Source organism: Amblyomma americanum, chromosome 3, assembly GCF_052857255.1.
Source record: "Amblyomma americanum isolate KBUSLIRL-KWMA chromosome 3, ASM5285725v1, whole genome shotgun sequence".
NCBI classification, from domain to species: Eukaryota; Metazoa; Arthropoda; class Arachnida; order Ixodida; family Ixodidae; genus Amblyomma; species Amblyomma americanum.
In genome coordinates, this window is record NC_135499.1 from 120901688 (window position 1) to 120924812 (window position 23125).

The 23125-nt window shown below is 45.4% G+C and overlaps 2 protein-coding genes across 3 annotated transcripts in view; one reads left to right on the forward strand and one right to left on the reverse strand.

Moving 5' to 3' along the window:
- LOC144123271 (uncharacterized) overlaps positions 1 to 23125 on the reverse strand; it is an 80754-nt gene that overhangs the window by 37265 nt on the left and 20364 nt on the right. The window lies entirely within an intron of this gene.
- On the forward strand, positions 2228 to 15331 carry LOC144124853 (uncharacterized). 2 transcript variants are annotated; one of them, XM_077657762.1, is made up of 5 exons: positions 2228 to 2384; positions 5546 to 5891; positions 12060 to 12303; positions 13605 to 14109; positions 15029 to 15331. In XM_077657762.1, the coding sequence occupies exons 3-5, from the start codon at positions 12231 to 12233 to the stop codon at positions 15261 to 15263; spliced, it is 813 nt and encodes a 270-aa protein (XP_077513888.1). In that variant the 5' UTR covers positions 2228 to 2384; positions 5546 to 5891; positions 12060 to 12230; the 3' UTR covers positions 15264 to 15331. The 2 variants fall into 2 exon arrangements, with proteins under 2 accessions (XP_077513888.1, XP_077513889.1); XM_077657763.1 differs by lacking the exons at positions 2228 to 2384; positions 5546 to 5891 and having other exon boundaries at positions 11414 to 12303.

Genomic DNA, 23125 nt, shown 5'->3' on the forward strand with positions numbered 1-23125 from the left:
TTGCTGCTACATTTTGGACGGCTGTCCCAGGTAACACTCACCTGCCAGATTTTTTTAGTGCACATAATATTAGGAACAATAAAAGTGAAAGAGCCCCGAGTAGATTTGCTTGTCCATAGGTATTGCCTGTTCGATGCCGATCGAGTTATGATACCAGCTGCTATGCAGCTATGTATGCCCTATGGCGAGGTGGCTGACATGCAAGCTTCCACAAAACTCCACTAAACTTACATAACTTACGTGGTCAATAGCTGGGCACTGATTCCCGAATACTGCGCGTGGTCCTGCTTGGTTTCTCAGTCACTGGCCCATGTCATTGTCCCGCAGCAAGACATTCCCAGCAGGCGGAATCCTGCGCGACATCAGAAGAAGTGTAGCCCACGTAAAGTCCTACGTTGTCAGAACAGCATATTTCTCTTCACGCACAAATCTCTCACTTCAAACAAGGACATCACAGGCGCAACGTGATGTATGGTTTTCCACGAAGTTGACCCTCAACATGAAAATTTTGCCATCACCTGAAGCGCCCACAACCAGAAATGTGGGTTGCCTACGTAAGGAGCATAAATCCTCTAAAAAAGAAAGTTGGGAAGTTGGTGCTTGGTAAATATGTGCCATTTTGTAAGACAAACAACAACAAAACAACAAGTGGCATTGTCACTAGCGTGAAGATAACAGCGCAAGACACAGCAAAGAAAATAGACGGGACACAGCGGGCGCAGTGTGCCGTTAGATCCTTCTCACTGTCTGCGATGTTTTCTTGCACGCTGGTAATAAAATCGAAGAACACCTCTCTGCCTTCCGACTTGTGTGGCTGACTTCATATCCACAGCTTTACCAGAGCAAGCAATTTTAGTCAAACATAAGAAATAAGCAAACAAGTAAGCCTTGACCAAAGCTATGGGCCATCCACATTGCGTATACTGTCGCTTCCAAAGCCTCAACAATATAATAAAATTTTATTCTTCTATACTATTTGGTCTGATATGCTACGGTCTACGTAGTCGAGAAGAACGGTCGTTGCATTAACGATAGATTAAGACTCCATCTCTACATGACTAAGAAGCATGTGAATACACGTGGCTGCCTTCCTCATTTCGGGCAGTGCGAAGTGCTGCGCATGTGTGGCAGCCAGATACAAAGGGAGACCTATGAAGCCTTTATCATCCACCACAGAGGAGGTAATGCTTGAGCGAACCGTCTCTTCAGTTATCAAAGAAAGAAGCAGCTTTCTTAGATACTACCAAATGATATGAGTAGTGTGTTTTTTTTTCTTGTGCTTGCTTTCTGTATTTAATGATTTCTCGCACGAAATAAACCCAGTTTTAAGTCACCGCTGTGTCTGTGTTCTTCCTTTCTGTAGTCCTGTTTTCGCGCTGTTTCCTTCCAGTATTACGTAGTTTCTTTTTTTTTTGTCAGCTTTTCACTCGATGATAATCATACGTTCCTCCTGTACGTATTATCACGTTGTTTTTGTTCCCAATGTGGTTCTAAGCGCACACGTTCTTGGTGTGCATTAAACAAGAGTATTCCTACACAGCACGTTGGCACGACCTTCGGAAAACCTAATAAATTCACTCCTACAAAGTTGCTTCCAGCGCATAGCTGTTCTTGCTATCCATCTCGTAGTACAGAGATCTGCAAGTTTATTGTGAGATACATTAGAAGCGTTTTTTCTTCTTGCTGTCTCTCAACCGCATCTTTTTAGTAGACCACCACGCTATGCAATACATTCCTGGTGATAGCCGCCGCAGGGGCTGAGTGGTTACGGCGCTCGGCTGCTGGCCCGAAAGACGCGGGTTCGATCCCGGAGGCGGCTGTCGAATTTCGATGGAGGTGAAATTCTAGAGGCCCGTCTGCTGTGCGATGTCAGTGCACGTCAAAGAACCCCAGGTGGTCGAAATTTCCAGAGCACTTCATTACGGCGTCCCTCATAGCCTGAGTCGCTTTGAACGTTAAACCCCTATAAACCAAACCAAACATTCCTGGTGACGTGTTTTACGTTTCCAAATTGTCTTCTGGTATTGGTTACATTTTTCCCCAAGCATTTCGTTTTCACGTCGCGAATTTCTCGGCCCCTTGAAAACACGTGTAACTGGAGACACGGCATCCGTGTGTTATTCAACGCCGCCTTCGCGTAATCTTCGAAGAACTTAAGGCCGCATGCGCTTGATTCGTTATCATCGCCCTGCTCAAACAAGTTCAGATTAGCCCGGCGACTAGAGCCAGTCTGTAGCGGAGTTTCGCTGAGGGCATCACGCTTGAGCTGACTTAGCGTCGTAACGTGCTTTATACGTAATTACTATTAAGCTATGCTGAAAGCAAGAAAATGTTCTTTGGATTACTGTTGATTCTGCTCTTTCAGTTAATGGAAACAAGGAGCGGTGAGTAATTTCTTAGTTATTATCTCTGCGCGTTAAAACTCATTCTTCGTGTTTTCGCACTTACTTTGCGACGGTGCGAGGTTTTCAGGCGTGCCTAAGAGCAGATGACCATTTCTGAGCCTATAAGCTTAAATTATCTTGGGTCGGAAGGATTCAAAACATAATAAACCACTCGACCTTCTCTGAAAGCCCTAATTGGGGGAGAAATTTGTTTAAATGCTAGGAAATGCAGCCACCCAAACAGAGTTGACAGCAAAGTGTATTAGCCACTCCTTGTGGCTTATATACAACATAAATTAATATTTAGAAAAGGCTTAATTGATTTCATTACCTGCCGGCTATACCTGTTACTATGGAAACCTTTACGATAAAAAGATTATTATTATTAAATTAGTCATTTTCATCGCTGTATCACCACGTCTCAGAAGTAAGCGCTTTAGGCGGGGCGGAAAAGTTGTAATAACACTAAAAAGGGACGTCTTTCAGGTAAATTAGTAGGCAATGTTAAAACTTTAATGAAAGGAAAAGAAAGACATTGTTAACTCAAGCCATGAACTAGAGCTATCGAGAAATTACTCATTCCTCAAGCAATGCGGGAGGCAGAACTTGCTCGTATTTGGGCATGGTTCCAAAAGAGTGGCATTTCTTTACTTCCTGCAGAGAAGCGAACCACTAAGTTTGCTACCAGAGGGTAAAGTACTTATCTTTTTGTACGATGTATCTTACGTGTTATCGAAGCTTTATTTTTCTGAGAGTTTCTACTTTAAAACGAAGTGGCATACCGTCGCGGACAAAATCATATTGACCACACTTCGGCAGTCCAAGTCTTCTGACGGGTTACCTTCTTAAGAGTTTCCTATGTATATAAGTAAAATTTAATTTTACCTATTATATAAAGGCAGCAAACATTTCTATTTCAGTTCCTAAACGTAACAGCAGAAATTGAACACGGCGGCGTGTTATTATTATTCAGTCCAATGTTCACTTTGTACTGTCGACTAAAAAACAATACTCGCTTACAGGATAGAAGTCGGGAGACAGCAGTTTATAAATGTATGTTTCACCAAGAAACATATTTTAAAAATACACAACCGCATTCATATACAGAGTGTTCCATCTAAGAGTTTACACAATATTTAAAAATACTCTTTCCGAGTTAGAAGACCACTTTTTCCGGCACAGCATTTTCAGCGGTGTAGCACATCACAATAGAGCTAAGACGTGCTAAGTAGCAGCCTGGTTAACTAGTATTGAATAATTAGCTTTTTACCTACTACAGTTGGCTTTTTAATTATAAAGTGGCGTGTAGCTCACTGTAATGCTTTGCTTGCAAGCTTCCGGACAGTGCATATATTTTGTCGCGACGTAGTCAAATTTTGTTGGGCTACAGCATCGAGGGTATCCTAGTTTTCGAAATTCTAAAAACTGCCATCGATAATAATTAGCCTCTAAGGAACCTCACAGCAATATTTTAAAAGTTATCTGTTTAATATTACTTAACCAGTTTTCTAGTTAGCACGTCTTTGCTTTATTCTGATGTAGTACACAGCTGACAATACTTTGCCAAAAAAAGCGCTCTTCTAAATAAAAAATCCTATTTATCTACCTTGTGTAAACTCTGTGGTGAGACACCGTATATATATATAACGCCTCTCCGCCTGCTCTCTCACCGTAGCAGAATTATGAAACTATAGATTTTGTATAGTTGATGCTCCAAGCATATTTTGAGAACTACCGCCAAGAGTACTTATAACGGCCGGATATTCTGCAAGCGATGCCGGTGCTATCGTCAAAGTATGTATTACAGCAATGGCACAGCGTCTCAAGTACAACAAAAACACTTGGCGTCATCACTCGATTATTGTGAACGAGGCGCCCTAAACTCATCCCCACGGTCAAATTGCTCATGTCTCCCACCAGCGCGGATAAATTGAACGTCTTCACCCTAGACCTCATCCTCACAGTGTTGGACACACTTTTACTGTGCTTTCATGGATAAATAAAGAATTTGAATTTGAAACTGAACGTTGCCGCCCGTAAAAAACAGCAAAAAAGGGGACACTAAAATTGCAGTTAACTGCAGACACAGCGCGCCGGAGGGCTGCAAGATTAATCAGTGCGTGGTTGCGAGTGGGACGGCTCGACAAAGCGGGCAAAGTCGAAGGAGAAGCGGGGTGAAGGCAGCGTTGAAGGTGTAACTACTACACATGGATGGGCATCAACAATGACAGCCATTTGAGAGATTTCAATGCAGTAAAAAATATGCCTTGCTAATTAACGCGGTTACGAGGCGTGCTTCGCTTGCGCAGCCCCCCCCCCCCCCTCCTTCATTATACGCTGCACACATGAGACTACACATGCTGCGCGCAAGTGCTTTGCACTAGCTTCGTTGTGGCAGCGCAACGATTTTGGCGATAATCGGTGATGACGATGCATGACTGCAGATGTGCAGGAAGTGGAGACCTTATGTGCTCTACTGAGCAGGCGTACAGGTGCAGGATAAGGGTGGGTGGCATGTGTCACTATAGGCCACCACACTAGGAGCAGCTGGCCCTAGTGACGGCTCCGCGAGGACGTCAGCCTACCGCCAGTTAACGCCAACACTTCAACCACAGTTAGTTAAATCACGTCACTTGTAGGCAGGAAACGCCTTGGCAAGGAGCACATGATGACGCTTGAGTGCTTGGAAGGCGACTTGATCGGGCTGTATTTGAAGAGACAGACATGCATAATAAACTTTTCAAAGAAATGTGCGAAAATAATTCAGACTGTATTTTTGTCAAAGATATAGAAAATACACTTACTTCCGACTCCGAATACAACGAACAGATTGCCTGTGACCGTCACGTTCGTTATAAGAAGGCTTGACTTTTATACTCCGTGATATACATAACGTCCGTATTGCTGAAAGCAAAACGGAATTTATCTCCAAATTTCCTTCGGCATTTAAGTTTCTAGCATTACTTTCTCACTTTCTCACTCTACAATTACTATCTATACTGCACCTTTTAGCGGCCTTTTAAAAATATTTAGCTTAATTCCAATTACCCGAATCCCGTTTAAAAAAATGCCTGCATCAAAATGCTTACTGCGAAAAAAACAGACGAAAGTGTAATACCTTATAGCGCCTTTGATAGTGCTTCTCATTCGCTTCCTTTCAGAATCCTGCACCCCGCTTGACTCCTTGTTTGACAAAGGACTGAGAAAAGTGCTGCGTTCCGACAGATTTGTTGAAATCACGCTACCCGACTTCCTGAATAGCGAACCGGAACAATACGGCTTTAGCATAGGCTTTTCCGATGGCACGCTGTGCGGCCTGAACACAATCCAAAGGCGCGGTCATGCTTTTCTCAATGTTGACAATTCCGGCAGCCAGCTCAGCCTGCACGTTCAAGGAGGGCCTATCAGCGTTCGTTATGATGCTGGATTCAACTCGTCGTTCCTGCGGCACAAATTGGGCGTGGTTGCGCACGTCGCCCAATTCCGGGCTTCCTTCACAGCCGAAGAGTGAGTGTATTTTGTCTGTGCGTAAGGTTTGCTTTGTTGTCAGTCACCTACTCTTCATTGTTGAAGTTTCTTTCCCAATGTCTTGTTTTCATTGCTTTTTTTCAACCAATCTGCATTTTCTGGATGAAACGATAACTCATGCAGTCCATTGCAGACAATGCACTTTATCTTCTTTGCAGCGCAGTTGTGTTGTACGTCTGCGGCAGCGGAGAGCTTATATATCTCAGTTCTATCTGTATGAAATCACAAAATGCTTACGGAAGAATTTTTTCCGGAATTTTATCAATTCGCGGAACTCGCTCCAATAGTATCCTAGAAAGAGTGACAACAGTTCCGTTAGATCAACACCACTGGGCACACTATGCGACGCCGCTCTTAAAGCCTAAACGTCACGCATTATTTTTATGGCTTCCTTTCAACACAAAAGCGTGCACGTTTGTAACACACTTATTGGGTCAGTCTTGATATCATGCAGCATGCAAGATTATGCATGGTCCGATGCGGTTGATTTAGAAATTCATGACACGTAAGTGTACAGAATGCGCAGATCCGTCAGCGCTAACACTATAGACCACCTAGTATTACATGGGCTCTCTCTCAAAGTTCTCCTTCGTTCTTTTATGTCACCTAAATTCCACTATGTGCGGCACACGATGTCCGCAAACACAGGCAAGCGTTCCGTGTTATAGCTGTTGCACGGGGACTTCTTCGGATTCGTGATGATTTCAGACAGAACGCAACGTCATGCACTTCGAGCTCAGTATGCGCACGAAGTGTTATTGCTTTTATGAACGATTACTTTCCCTCTGCACTTAAGCCGAATTGAATCACTTTCCTTCACCGCTCGAAGAAGGCCGGAGTGCATCGTACACTTTGACGGATCAGGTTGAACAAGCATTGGCATTTATTAATTTCGTTATTGGTTATTTATATTGTGAGCACTTTATGCGCTTTCGTCGTCGTCGCCTCTCTGGCTGCGACTTCATCCTCTTTTCATGCTCTGTACATTCCCATCGTCATCGCTTTGTGGTGTTCACTGGAGCACGTCTTTGTCAGCCGGCTGGAATAAACGTCTCCCTTGAAGTCTTCCCTTACAATATATTTATTTATTTACTCAAAATATCTTACAGGGCCCAGAAGGGCATTGAGTAAGGGGTAAAAATAACGAATTAAGTACGATAGCAACTATTTGTTAAATACAACACGCAGAACAAGGCAGAAAAGTTAAAAAGATTATAGTTATACAGGACAAATCATAACGATAAGACATACATCGCCACTGGCAACAAAAAAGTACATACAAAGTAGCAAGAAGGCATCGTGTGTGCCCAATACACATCTAAGGAAAAAGCAGTAGCCATAATAAAAATACAAATTGTTGAAACTGCACTAGAAACCAAAGCATAATACATTAGCAACGAGGAGAAAACAAACTTATGGGGCAGAACAACCTATAACAAGACACCTTGTCGTTAAAGAAAATATTTGTGCAGCTGGTCTTAGAATGGTTGGTGGTATCAGATAGGTGCGATACTGTCGAGATCATTCCAAAGAACAATGGCACGTGGAAGTGCAGATGAAATAAAGGCTTGGGTTCTTCCGTATATGCGTTTGTACTGATTATGTAGGCGGCCTGAAATGCATGAAAGCTCATCAAGGGACATGAAAGATGGACTGGTGCTTTGACGATATTTATGAAGTAAGCATAAAAGAGCGATGTATCAACAAATATCTAACGGTCCGAGGAAGATATCAAGTTTGATCTTAGTGATGCTGATGCTGATCTTAGTGAAGTTTGATCTTAGTGATGCCGGTACCCAAGTGATCTTGACGCTTTGGCGTATATGGATTGAATGTGATTGGCACATGAAAGATTATCAGTGAGGTGAATGCCTAAATGCTTCTAAGATGGTGCCCGAGACACCACAGTACCATCCATGGAGTACGAGAAATTAGAATTGGAACGCTTGCGGGTGAAAGAGATAATCTTGCATTTAGTTGAGTTTGGCATCATTTGCCATTTATTACGCCAATTTTAAATGAGGTTCCGGTCAGATTGGAGAGCTAGGTGATCATCTGTAGATTGAATGGGGCGGTAAATGATGCAGACGTCAGCAAAGAGTCGCATGGAAGAAGATATGTCTGTGGGTAAGTCGTTAATGCATAATAATAATAATTATTAATTGGTTTTTGGGGAAAGGAAATAGCGCAGTATCTGTCTCACATATCAGCGGACACCTGAACCACGCCGTAAGGGAAGGGATAAAGGAGGGAGTGAAAGAAAGGAAGAAATAGGTGCTGTAGTGGAGGGCTCCGGAATAATTTCGACCACCTGGGGATCTTTAACGTGCGCTGACATCGCACAGCACGCGGGCGCCTTAGCGTTTTTCCTCCATAAAAACGCAGCCGCCGCGGTCGGGTTCGAACCCGGGAACTCCGGATCAGTAGTCGAGCGCCCTAACCACTGAGCCACCGCGGCGGGTTTAATGCATATTAGAAACAATATTGGGCTAAGAACACTGCCGTGAGGTACGCCAGATGCTACATCACAGAGTGGGGAGGTGAAAGTGTTAACTGTAGTGAACTGCTCGCGAAAAGAAAGTTACGAAGCCATGACAGTGTTAAAGAATCTAGGCACAGAGCAGACAATTTTGAGAACAAGCGGGAATGGGCAACGCGGTCGAACTCTTTGGCAAGATCTAAAAAGATACAGTCAGTTTGTAGGTTAGCGTCTATGTTGAAATGCAAGTCAGTCGTAAATTCTAACAGTTGGGTGTCGCGAGAAAAACCTTTCCGGAAACCATGCTGATTAGGAAAAAAGAAAGGATTTAGTTCCAGGTAGCAGTAAATGTAGGAAGCGATAATGTGCTCGAGTAATTTACAGCAAATGCAGGTTAGCGAAATGGGGCGGTAGTTTTCCAGTGCATTTCTGTCTCCGCTTTTGACCACTGAACGATCTTAGCAATTTTTCAATCTGTAGGAAGCAAACTAGATGATAATGACTGCTGATAGATGAGGCAGATAATTTTGCTGGAGATCGATACAGTGTTTTTCAATATTTTACAATTAATGATTTCAACACCGCCAGGTGAGAAAACCCTATGATTCGCAATGAGACGAGGGATCCCTTCCGCAGCAATGGTATTAGGGGCCGTATATTGGTAATCATGATCAGGAACAATGCGTATGTTGGAATGATCTTCCCGTGTGAACTCTGATGCAAAAAATCTGTTAAATGCTTGGGGACATTAAGTCTCCGAAAGCGGTACGTGATCGCCATTGCACAATGGAAATTGGTTGGTACTACTGTCGGGAGATATCACACGCCAAAACTTTTTGGGATTAGATTTTATGAGGGTGGGTAAGTCATGAAAAAAGTATTTGTTGTTTGACGCCCGAAGGGTCGAACAGTAAGATTTCAGACAGTCGTTGTATTTTCCCCAAGCATCCGATGTAAATACCAACTTACCTTTTCTGTACAAGCGCTTTTTTTTTGTTTCGATGGCGACGGAGAGATCTATTGAACCATAGATTAGTATTATCTTTTGAAATAGAAACAAAGAGAACATATTTATAAACTAGATTAAACATCATTTTCTTATAAAGCACCCAGTTCTGTTCGACAGACCTGTCCGCAAAATAACGGAAAGAACGTTTGGATAAAAAAATCATTAAGAGCAACATTCATATCTTTATAATTGGCTCTATTGTAATCGCGAATTTTCCTGGATGGAAGACCTTGAAATGCTAATGGGACATTAAGTTGTAGATGAATGAGCTTATGATCACTAAAACCGTCAAGGAGTAAGACTTCGTTAATCGATTCAAGCGCATTGCAGAAAGCTAAATCTAAAATGTTTGAACCGCGAGTGCGTTCGTTAATCACCTGAAAGAAATTAGAGTCTAACATAATGTTGGCAAGCCCTATTGAGGCGCGCACGATGATGACAAATGTGACAAAATCAATGTGAGGAAAGTTGAAGTCACCAACCAGGTAAATGAGTTGAGCTGGACATTTTTGAATAGCTGAAGTAATGGAGTTTAGTAACGAATGAATGGTCCGAATGAGGGGGACGGTAGCAGACACCAACCAGTACCTTCACCGATGCTATTGTATAAGCAGCCCAGACTATTTCAAGAGTCGGTATTAATGTGGAGGAATTTAATGCTCTTTTGATGGCGATAAGGGTACCACCACATCTTTTACTGGAGCGATCATAGCGATATATGTTATAGTTATCTCTACTCGGAAAATTTTCGTTATCCGTTTCGTCTGGGTGCAACCAAGTTTCTGCTAGTGCAACAATATCACTGTCAGTATCATTTAAAAAAGAACACACATCGTCACGCTTAGGCAGCAGGCTTCGGATATTAGTAAACGATAACGATAACCGTGGACTGGGGCCACATGACCTTGACAGAGCCTTTGTGGGATAACCGCTGCTGAGCTATCTGGTTGATAGGATGACATACCTTATCGCTCTATTATATACCTAAGTTTTTTTGTCAATGCGCAGTTTATCAACGACCAGTTTGCCTTTCTTACCTTGGAGCTTGGCGAACTCAAGTAGCTTTTGCCGTGCTTCCCTGGTTGGTAAAGAAAAATCCTCTCGAACTGAATGCTTCGAACCTTTCAGTTTATACGCCGAAAAATAATCCGCTGTTTATCTTTTAAAAAGTTAATTCCGCGATAATGGGCCTGTGCTTGTCGACAGCGAACTTTCCCTACCTATGTACACCTTCGAACTGGGAGTTTTTGACCGTAATTCCTAGCTTTTCGTAGCAGAAGGTAATTATTTTCTATTCCGAATCAACCCAGTTTTCATTATCATCGTCCGTGAACCCAAAGAACAGCAGATTGGACCGACGCAGCCTGTTTTAAACCTCAGTACACCTTTCTGTAACTTGAACCAGTTTTTTAGCCAGTTTTTTTTTTTAATTTCAGTAATGCTATACAGACCGGGATCACGAGTGCTGGCGTCAGGTTGGCTAAGCGATTCTACTTTGGCCTCCAGTGTTGTAACTCTGTCGGAAAGCTGTTTAATCGTCACATCTGTAGCATCTTGTTTCTCTTTAACGCTCTTAAGCTCGTTCAGTAATTCTGCTTGACCAAACTAGAGCCTCTGCACTGCTTCTAAAACCGAGGAAAGCAGGTCCTCAGGGGAAGGACCTGGGTTTTACTCAACGTCACCGGCAAATAAAATCAACAAGACAATGGCAAAGGACCAACATCGCGACACTGACAATAGGAAGCCCTTAACTTTGTCGTGGAACTCTGTGGAGCACGACACCGCTAGTAGACAGTACTCCGCTGGTGGGACCAGTAGCACTGTCGCGGTAACTAACCTTCACAATCAGGATGGGTAAGCGGTGCATGGCTGACGCGCGGTGTGAAGCCCAAATGCACTGGCAGCTCTGTCGCTCTTATATTCCTGGCTGGCTGTGACTTGGGCCTTTGTAGACGATGGATGTTGCCAGGTGAAAGTGTCGGTGTCGTCCAAAAACAGCGAAGACGGCAGTGAACCAAGACAGGTGGTAGCGATTCTTCATGACCAGCCTCGCGGTAGATGGCCGGCCAGCAAGCGACGCCACAGAGGAAAGCACCCTGCACAATCAGGACGGGTAAGAGGTGCATGGCTGACGCGGTGCTGGGCCCGTTAAATTTCTACTTCAACAATCAGCAAGATAATAGAGAGGCAGATCAGGTTGTGTTTGGGGCACAGGGATATGATTTCCCTGGCGCATTGTTGAGAAACAACGTTTCATGACAAACAATTTAACTTTCATGCCAGAAAGGGGCACTGCAATTTTTTGCCTCACCCTTTTTGTTTGCACTTCTTGTGGTGGCACGGGACGATTTTAGTGAGGCGACGTGTTCGCTTATGCAGCCATTTATGAAACAACCCGTCACCAGACGTAACAATAGGCGCCTGTTTAAACAAACTACCACGCGGTCCAAGCATCCCGCCACCTTTTGTGAAAGTGATAATTGATTCATTTCTTCTGTTCGTTTTCCTACGCCCTCTTCCGTGCATGTATTCTGCATTGCAGAATATTTCAACTTGTTAGGTCGAACTAGAGCAGTGGAATCTTACAAAAGGAGTGCATTATTTTAGAAATGTTCAAAATATAAGAATAATTTAAAATTACTGCTGGTTTTCATTACAGGCCTTCACCAAACCATCTCCGACTGGAGGTATACGGCCTACGAATGTCGAGAATTCGTCTGCATCTTAACAATGTCACTTTCAGCGGAGGCGTCTACGACTACGTTATCGACTACCTAAGACCTTACATCGAGAGGAAGGTCGGCCAGCTGCTAGCTCGAGAGCTCGCAACATGGCTGTCCAGACTCTCAAGGCAGTCAAAGTTTACGCCGCCAGCAACGAGGAAAATGATATATTCGCAGAAGGTATACGCCACGATGTTGCAGATAAGATTGAGTTGAAGGATAACAATAGCAGTGGACCCACAGACCTTGTCATGAGCAAAATAGCTTCAGACTTTATTCAACTCATTTTAAAGTCACTACAGGTGCAGTCTTCTCGGCACTCAGGAAACTTGGACGTGGTAATAAAGGCCTAGAAAAATTATGTACGTACAGCGCACAGAAGAGTCCTTATGTTAGTGAACACATTTCAGCCAGAGCAGTCTGCTTCAGGATTTATGGACATCGATAACTACCAATTTAGTATTAGGGGTAAGATACAAAAGCATTTGACCAACTTTGTTTTCCACAAAGGGCGCTAGATAAATTATAAGACATGTTTTATTGGCTTGTACCTGTGTGGATGACATATGTTTAAATTAATGGTTATCTGTAATAATCGTGGATCGCAAGTGGAAAGAAGCAAATAAGAAAATACTATTTAAAACACTCGAGATCAAAGGCGCAAGTCTGTTACCTATTTTATGCATCAGTAGATTTAAACCCGGCACGCACTACGCAGATAAGAAAAAAATTTATCCGGTCAATGAAATACCACGGACAGATATGTCACACACTGCATGGAAAAAAACCGTGTGTATTGGCGCGGTAAAAAATTGCAACAATACATTTCCTCTGATCAGCTGATGTAGAAGTAAGTGCAGGTCTCTGGGGTAGCTCTAGGGCACGTGGGCTTTGCTAGTGTAATGACGGTAACGAAGACCACGGGGACGCTGCTCGATTAAAGCACCAGCTGGGAGTAAAACTGCCTGCCACTGCTGTCTTCTGTTCTTAAAAAAATTCTTTTTCATTATCTGTCTATCGTCATTTGACTGGTTCACTTGTTCTTTTTTCTAGGCTGCTTTTAGTACAAGCACTTTCTGGTGCATTTATATCCGAAGTTAAATTTATACTTCGTAATTAATGGACATCAAGCGTGGCAGCATCAAAACGCTAGATTCATGCGGTGCATTCTCAATGCTGCCTATCTACGTTCTACGTTCCGCAGAAGAGGTGTGGCGTAATATTTTTTTTTTGCCGTAAACATGTCAAATTAACTCCAAAGGTTTACGTGCCCAAGCACTGCACAACGGCGTTTTCCTTTATTTTCATTCCTTTCCTTGGTAGCACCGCCAGTTATCAAAGCGTTCTTGTAGTAATAACTACTATTTATAATTTAAGGTTGGTATTTCTTTCACCAGCGGCGCAGTAGACCATGTTAAACAGTGCTAACTGTAACGAAAGCAAAAAAAAACAAGAGCAGTTTACAATTCCTCTCTCGTCAGAGTCGCAGCTCACCCGAGCCTGGAGAAAGGCTCTTGGCAGCGCCTCCAGCTACTTGGCCCTAATACGGGGGCAGCATCCAGGCCGCAGCAGTGGTGGTGGTACTGATGAGGACTCGACGCCAAGGAGGCGGTTACCGGAAAGGCAACGGGAACCTCGCAGCGCTGAGGTTGAGCGCGATCGAGGAGTGTTCGATAGCTGTCTTCGGACACTCGTCCTGTCTACAAGCTACGACCCGACGCCGCTTCCGCGTGACCTCGAAGAGTTCACCTTTTCCTTCGGTCGGGTGGTTGTGTCCGGAGGCAACTTGACGGGCCTGTCCAGTGTCCACAGGACCGGCGACTGCGCCGTGATGCTCGGAGAGTGCGGCGCGGCTATTCGCATGGACCTGGGATTCGAAGACCTCACTATTAAAGCTACGGCAATTGTTGAGGACCACCATCACGTGCGAAATGCAGTCTTCGACGTGCGTGTTCCTGCTGTAGAAGTGGCCTTGGACGTGACGGAGTACGCAAGGTTTTAGACATATAGCACGGCCGCTAGTGTTTATATTGTGGAGCGTATCGAAAGTGCCTCCAGGAACGCGCGTAATTAGTTTCACGAAGCATTTCAAAAGCTACACTGGAAGCGAGAGCATGACAACAACAGTGACCTATGGCAAAAATTCAGTGAAGAGAAAAGGCGAATGCTCATAGAATAACACGTGCTTAATGTGCCCGTTCATCTTTTTTTGTCTTGGCATGTTTTACTAAGTTGTGGTGGAAAGCATAGGCAATCGTATTTGATCACTAGGATTCTAGTAGAGAAAAAGTTTCAAAACAAACCAAAGAAGTTTGATTCTGGAATGCGCGCCAAAGCGCAGAGCAGGTTGCTTAGAATGCCGGTTTTGAAAGTGACGCTAAGCTCCTGGCTGAGTGGAAGTAGAATAGTTAGGCTGCTCTTGACGCGTTATTCGAGTTTTATCCCGGTGAATTTTGCTGGCGTGATATGCATAAACTTTTTTGAAGTGAGAATTTTAGTGTGTTTTAGTTATTTTATTAAGCATGGCTTGTTTAGCATATATCTAGGCTTTTCTTGACATGCAGGCAATTCTCCTTTTCAGTTTGTGTCGTGTGAAGATGGGTGGTGTATTATGGATTTGCTATTCGCATCGAAATGCCTCGCTCAGGTTTCATGTCACTCTGAGGAAAGCATGGCATGTATATCAAACTTCTGGTCTCAAATATTTTCTTCAAGAAGGTGATCGCAAAGAGTGCTTGTAACGGCTACGCAGCAAGGAATGCATATGGATGCAGAATCACCGGTAATGCATGCGGATATAGTGCGATGATGCCAAAAATATAGGCCCCTATATGCTGCCGTGTTAAGTTCGGTTAGTTCCTTGTCTCAATGCCCATCTGCATTACATTGCTCTGATTTATTACAGAACAAACAACCAGTTCCAGATTATCACCTACCGGATGGCCTTCACGGCGCCCGTCACGTTGACCGAACTGCCGCCTGGACGACGTTCCTTGGAACCACTCACCAATGGCATTCCAGAGCTTACGCTACGCGAACAAGACTTGGAGCAACTGAAAACCTCCTCGCGCAAATACATTCAAAGACTTATCCAGAGCTTTGAGCACTTTGTTTTCGATCCTCCGCTTCTGGAGCCCTAGGCAATTAGATAGTTAGCACCTGTGATTTTCCAATAAATAATTTTTTCTAAGAAGTGTGCGTTGACACTAAAAAACATACTTTGCGAAGTTGTACAAAGCGCCAGGCTCTTTGAATCAGTTATTTGCGTTTTCTGTTGACCCAAATAAGCTGCTGAAAGTTTCTCGCGTTAACTTCCTCTTTTCTGCCCATGTTTTCTGGGCACAAACATGACAGTTTGAGAGATGGCATATTGTGATAACTGCATAACCAGACCTCACCTGCATAAAATCTTATTGTATTATTATACCTGCAGATTATTGTTTGTCGCGCCAAGGATTCTCACATTTAGCACACTTCCTGTAGTGTAACAAATACAACTTTTTTACAAATTTTGATCACTCATGTATACAGGGAATTTTACGTGGCTGAACCTATTATGTGACCACGTACGGCATTGTGCCATTGACACATTGTGTCGTTTTGATTAAAGAAGAAACGTATCTTGGAAAAACCACATTGGAGTCCCATTGCAATTTTCTCACTTAAAAAAATATTATGAAATGCAATGCGCGAAAAGAACGGCCCTCCCCCTTTCTCCCCCCTTCCTTGACCTTCAATTCAATGTAAAATCTGCGCCACCTTGGTTCGCAGTTTCATTAAAACATGTGGACGTGGCTTGCACGCTGCCACAGTGCTTAAACAAAAGGTATCATGCACTGAGACATTAGGAAAGATAAGTGTGTTTCAAAATGTCAGTAGGTATTAGCCTAGTAGCGAAGGACTTGCCATCATCTGTCGAGCAAACGCCGCACGGTGCCTTGCAAACCGTAGAGCGGCAATGTGTCCAGAAACCGCGCACCGCAACCCTCAGGCCCTAATTGCTAAAGTGAAGCACTTAAACGTGATGAAATAATAATTCATATTGGTACTAAGTTTCACGTAACACCATCTCCAAAAATGACCCACTCAGAAAACCTTAGAAAGCGTGGAAAAAGCTTAGGATTCATATTGGGTTTCAGCATTCCAACACTTACGTGTAAAAGGAATGCAAACACAGCACGACAGATCCTCTGTAGATGTCTTAAATGCACGCATTGTCGAATAAACTGCAACACGTAGTCATGTCAGATATTACTCTCTAAATTTAAGAGCATAACGCACACATTCTTTTACACACAGGTCATTTAGATGCCTCGTAACAGCAGTTTCGTCGTTATAGCGGTCGTCGGATATCCCACAGAATTGTCGAGCGGACAGCACTTTCTCTATGGGACACATGTTACCTTCGTTTCTATTACCATATACTGAGGCACAAAGGCTTTATAGAAATAGCGCCCCCAAGGAGGGGTCAAGGTGGTCATTAGCGATTCAAAAAACGCTGTGAGAAATTACGAATCGGGGAGGGTGACGGAGACTGCCATCCGTATATTAAGCAGGGAAGGAGGACCCAGAGAACTGGTTCTGCTCGTTTGGGCACCAGCTCACCAAGGACTTAAAGGGAACGAGGAGGCTCATTCGGTCGCCCGAGGTCTCACTTACCGGTCGACCCCTGGGACCTCCCAAATCTCTGGAAGTACAAACAGCACAGAGGATATGCGCGCATACCAGGAAATCACACAATACTACAGACGAAATCGTCAGATATATCCGGGAGCGGACAAAACGCTCAATAAAAAAGAGGAGGTTCTTAGGAGGAAATTACAGACAGGGGTTTTTCCCAACCCAGTACTCTACAGCAAGTGGCATCCTACAGTATTCAGGTCAAAGTGCAAATTTTGCGATCAGCCAGCAAATTTGGTCCACATGGTGTGGACGTGCCCGGCTAAATATGATAGCTCACGCACTATAGAATCCTGGGAGGCTTTGCTCCGCAGCCCAGACCCCAACGTCCAGCAAGACATCATCGGTCAAGCCCTTGCTGCTGCTGTATCCCAAGGGATCCCGGCCGACGGCTAGGGCCGACAGGGGAGATGGACTTCTCTCCTGGCGTTCATTGACTGGTGTTACAATGAAGTTGTTTCTCTCTCTCTCTCTCTCTCTCCCCATAGCCGCCGCGGTGGCTCAGTGGTTATGGGACTTAGCTCCTTACACGTAGAACGCGGGTTCGATCCGGACAGCGGCGGTCGCATTTCGATGGAGGCGAAATTCTGGAGGCTCGTGTACTGTGGAATGTCCGTGCACACTAAAGAACCCCTGGTGATCGAAATTTCCGAAGCCCTTCACTACGGAGTCCCCCATAGCCTGAGTCGCTTTGCGACGTTAAACCCCGCAAACCAATCCAAACGAAAAGCGCCCAAAGCCCTGCCTTTGATGGAACAGGGCATGTCGTCCGCCTATGTACTACAGCTATTCGTATAGCCTTCGCCCTAAACGTACGCGTCTGAGAATTGAGGACTGGGCAGGTGCACTAGACAAGGGCAATGTAAATTGGCCAGCGACAGTTTTGTTTCCTGCTCGTTGTCTCCCTGATGCACCGTTGTCCCGCGGTGGTGAATGCGAGTGTTGATAGTATGTGTGCGTCTGCTCTAGCGGCGTACAACACCTCTGATGCGGCCCCCTTTCGACTGGCAGGTGCCGTGGTGGTGTTTGCTCCGGTTCAGTCTTAGGTTTTTTTCTTAACTATCATAGTGTCAAACCCTGAGGTGGAGTGGGGTTGTCGAGTTTCATTTGTATGGAAGTTCCGAAGTCGTATATATTGCATTTTCGCAATACCGAGCTAACACCTGTGTGCCTTATTCATCAAATGGTATTTTATAAAGCATCTCAAGCGTTTGTCAACAGTCACAAATCAAGGTTCCTCATATTTATTCCTACAAATATTGTAGCATCTTCGAAATTTTCTGTATCCGCTCTAGAGCAATTAAGAGAAACATACTGTGTTCTAAGGCTGCTGTTACAAATGCTGCCAAAAGCAGCAGCAACATTATGGACAAAAAATGGGACAAAATGTACAGCAATAAACAAAGCACATAACCACCTTCTTGCCACTAGTGTAGATATTCCAGGCGTATGCGAAAGGCCGATGAAGTGACGACTTTAGCTGGCGAAAGATACTGCACTGCAAATCACAGACCATAACAGAACACATAAAGATTCCATATCCAAGAAAGGCTCACCACATGACATCATCCGCATCATTACACGAAGGCATGTGGCGCTTCACCAACCAGGCTTTCGAAGAACTGGTGGCAATACTGCACTCTTCATTTCAGCTCGTAGCTTTGATTGGGCTTACCACACCCTACTACTACTCCTACTCCTTAGGACAGTGTGCGTGTGGACTGCTGAAAAACTACACTGCTTCCGTTGTGGCCCTAGTGCGCGCTGTACTAACTGCGATAACACAGAGACTATACCTCATATTTTCTGTGAATGGGCAGGACTCACCAGTGCTTGCGTCATGCTAAAAGCTGCTTTTTAGAAACAGCGGCTCCCGTGCGCACCATTGAAGGATGTCCCCTTTCTGGCCCCACATCCTCTATGTGTTGTCCCTTCAAAGCCTCGCTCGCATTCGTCGATGAGGCCAACCTGCGCTACAGACTTAAAGGCCTCATTTGTGGCCATATTATGTGACTGCCCTTTCCATGTGTAAAGCCGCCTGCGACACCTGGACACGCCTCCTCTCCACTGTTTTGAATACTCCCCATTTCCGTGCACAGAGCCTTTGAGGTGTCTCTCAAAGAGACAGTTTTAGTGCTGCGCTCCCCTTAATTCTTTGCACACCGTTCCCCCCTGCGACGTGAAAGCGTGCTTCCAAGTTGGTATAGAGTAATCGCTTTCCGCAGAAAGGTCATAATGTTTTCATTTCATGCGCTTCATTGTGTCTAGGGGCTCAGACCTAATTCGACCTTATCACAAATGTTTTATTTATTAAATTAGGCCTTACGAGCTTCCGAAAGTTGTGCCTGGTTCTGGAAATCAGGCCTAAATCCAGTGCTGCGACCTGACTGTAGGAGGAACCGGCCGCAGGAGTGAAGGCCGATCAACGTATTTTCTGTCACTGTGACGTGAATTGGCTGATTCACACTCTGCAACTCATATATCTTTTTTATGATGATATATATTCTGTAAGCACTGTGCGCGACCCTCGGCTTCATCTCTAAATATTCTTCATCATCATCACGCATCTTTGTCTTCGGAGGAGTGGCCGCTATACTTGCGAGTGGTAATAAAAGCTCGCCCCGTCCACAATCTCACAGGTGGTGGAGGCAGCTATCGATCCTCTGCAGCTACGTTCCCGTCGTCACCTGGTCGGACCATCTCCAAAGATGAAAACCGTCGACCAACATCGCAGTGAGGCTTCCGCTGGCTTTGCCGGCGACTCAGCAGGTGTACTTCCCCTTCCTGCTGGTCCCTCCGCCCGCGGACCTGACTCCAATGCACCTCCCGCCCCTCCGTCATTTGGACACCCGACATGGACCGTTCACCACCCTTCAGCACGAGCCTCCTACATTTGCGGGTCTCCGTGGTGAAGACGTCGAGGACTGGCTCGACGAGTACAATCAAGTAGGTGGCTACAATCGTCGGAACTCTGCCATGAAGCTCATCCACGTCTCATTTTATTTAACCGCCGTGGCCCCACGTCTCATTCTATTTAACCGCCGTGGCCAAGACTTGGTTCATCAATCACAAGGATGCTAATCCGGATTGGACCCACTTTACCTCGCAGCTTCGGAAAATTTTTGGAACTGTTGGTGCAAGCCCGGCCATCTACAAAAAAAGTTAGATGCGCGTGTCCAGCTGCCCGGGGAATGTTACACGTGTTACACTGAAGATGTATTGGGCCTGTGTCGACGTGTCAGCACTGGAATGTCTGAGTACGATCGAGTCCGTCACATTCTTAAGGGCATCGGCTCATTTGCTTCTATCACGCTTGCTAGCCAAAATCCTACCTCAGTCAAATATATACGCACCACATGTCACCGTCTTGCCGACCTCCAATCGCTCCGCTTGCAAGACGCCTGGGACCCCCGCCTTTCAGCCGATGTGGACTTGCGCTCTCTCATTCGCTCCATCATCCGAGAGGAGCTCCACGGGTCCACCCTACAGCCGGTGGAATCCCATCAGCACCGGCCTCCGACCTCGCCATTGCGTGATCTCATCAAGGACGAGCTCGCTTCCTTCCCTCACCCCGCGGAACCCGAACCACCTGTACCCTTTGTGTGCCCACATATGCACAGGTTGCTGCGTCTCCTGCTCCTCCCGTATATCCTTCGCATTCGCCGTCCGTCCAGCAGACCGTCGCCTCCTTATCCCAGCGACCCGAAATGTATCCAGCGGTTTGGCGGCCGCCTCTGCCTCGTCCTATCTTCTACTACTGTGGAATTCGTGGACATGTTGCCCGTGTTTGTCGTCGGCGTCAGCGCGACGAGCGTAACCAGTTTGGTCACTTCCGCAAAGACGAAACCCACTAATCGTATGGTTACCACCCTAATTTTGCCGCTCATGCTCCTCACCACGACGACACGTACTCATCGTATCCTTACCGGCCAACGTTTATTCCCAACGGTCCTCCCTACTTCTCTCCGTCGCCCTCTCCAGACCGCTCGTCGAACATCCGGTCGTCGCGCCGCCGCTCCCCGTCACCGTTCCGCCGCTCCTCATCGCCTCTACGTCCAGCCTCTCACCCTTGGTCGCCATACGGAAAACTAGATTCTGCAGTTTCCGGAGGTAAAGCTGCACCACGTGTCTTAATCAGTCAACGCGGCAAATCATTCCTCTCCAGCGTCCTTGCCGAAGTTCTTCATGCTTCCTGGACCGTTCATAAAAAACTTAAGCCTATCACCGCCAGACCAATGGGCTCACCGAACGGTTTCATCGCACCCTGTCAGATATGCTGTCCATGTACATCTATCCGACCACACAAACTGGGACGCCATGCTCCCCTTTGTAACCTTTGCCTTCAATACTGCCGTGCAACGAACAACTAGCTTCTCGCCGTTTTTTCTTGTGTATTGTCGCCCCCCTACCTTCACTCTTGAAGCATCTTTCCCTCTGTCTCCACAACATCTTCCGGGATCTCCTATGACGAATTTACTTCCCGTCTTGTCTCCTGTCGCGCTATTGCCAGCCTGAACACTGACGCCTGCCAAGCCTCCCGGAAAAGCACCTATAACTTCAAACACCATGCAGTGTGTTTCTTTTCTGGTGATGAAGTGTTGCTGTGGACTTCCGTGCGCACCCCCGGCTTGTGCGAAAAATTTCTCAACCGCTTTATTGGTCCGTGCACTGTACCCGAACAAACGTCCCCCGTGAACTATCGCGTTGCCCCTGTCCATCCTGCCAATGACCGACGTTGTCGCGATGTAGAGATTGTTCACGTGGCGCGCTTAAAACCCTTCGCCCGTCGCCCTACTTCGCTCTAACGTGCGCCCGGGGCGGTCGCTTTCGTCCGTAGGGGGAGAAAATGTAAGCACAGTGCGCCACCTTCGTCTTCACTGTAAATATTCATTATCATCATGCATCTTCGTCTTCGGAGCAGTGGCCGCCATAATTGCGAGTGGCAATAAAAGCTCGATTCGTCCACAGTCTCACAATTATTGTACATAATTCACATTTTTTGTCCTCACTTGATGGTTCTAAATTAAATTTTGAATGATACAGTTCCATTCGGAGGATATGTTTAAATATTACGATTCAGCAGTTAGCTACGCCACTGTTATTCTCTAAGCTGAATACCAACGCTGTCAGTTGGGCTTTAATGCGACAATACCAGTAGTTGGGCGAGCTAGTGTTCTGAAATAAATTTTTTATGGTAAAGTTTCATTCGAAGGATATACTTAAATATTACGATTCAGCAGTCAGCTACGCCACTGTGATTCTTTAAGCTGAATACCAACGCTGTCAGCTGTGCTTTAATGCGACAATACCAGTTGTTGGTCGAGCTAGTGTTCACGGTGATCCATAAGAGGCACCAGACTTGACAGAGCAGAAGGGACAGCGCTCTGTGTTCTGTCCCTTCTCCCATGTCACATCTGTTGCACTGTTATGGATCACCGCTTTAATGCGATTTCAAGAGTATTTCTTGGCAGGCGAAGTCTTCCTCGGCCTGCATTATTTACGGAAACAAATGTGTCGCCCTCTACTCCAAACAGCAAGGTTACTTGAATAAACGTGCCCAACATTCTTGGACAAAATTTTTAAATAGCGCAAAAAATGTAAGGTACTGCTATAGAAATATTGAAGGTAATGATCAATTCTTCTGTTATGTAGCAAAACATTTCTTTATAAAGTTTCCATAGCTCACATTGAGTAGTTAAGGCTGACATTGAAAACCGATTTTAACAATAGTGTAATCTTACAATGATAAAATTGTGCTCCAAACTCGTTCTCGTTCAATTTCCTTCCATTTCTCGTTCAAATCTAATTTTGTCCAGAAATGTTGGGTGTGCTGCTGTTGGCAGGCACGGGGCACCACTAGAGGGCAGTGGATGTAGAAGTGGTAGGAAATATTAGCCAGCCGGCCGGAAAGAATGAAGAAGAATCACAAACATGAACTCTAACAACAACAACTGGGCGAAACGAGCTCGCTCGCTGCATTACAGCTGTTCTGCACCGCAGCTTTCATCCACGACAACGTCAACTACAAGGACGGTCCGGTATCCATCGACGGCGTCATCATCTTGCGCACTCCGCCTGAGCGAAGTCGAAGACAGCGATCCACACGGCGAAACTTCACCTCCGCCATCAGCAGCGACTGATCTCGCCCTGCCTGAGCGATCGCCCAGGCCCAGGGCCAACGACAGTCACGTCGGCAGTCCCAAGAAGGATGAAGAACCATTCCTGGCGCGCGTCGAAGTCAATCGCGCGGCTTCACCTCTTCATCGGGACATCGTGTCGGATGTGAGTGTGCCCAAGGTTGTGTGCGTCTCCATCTTCACGG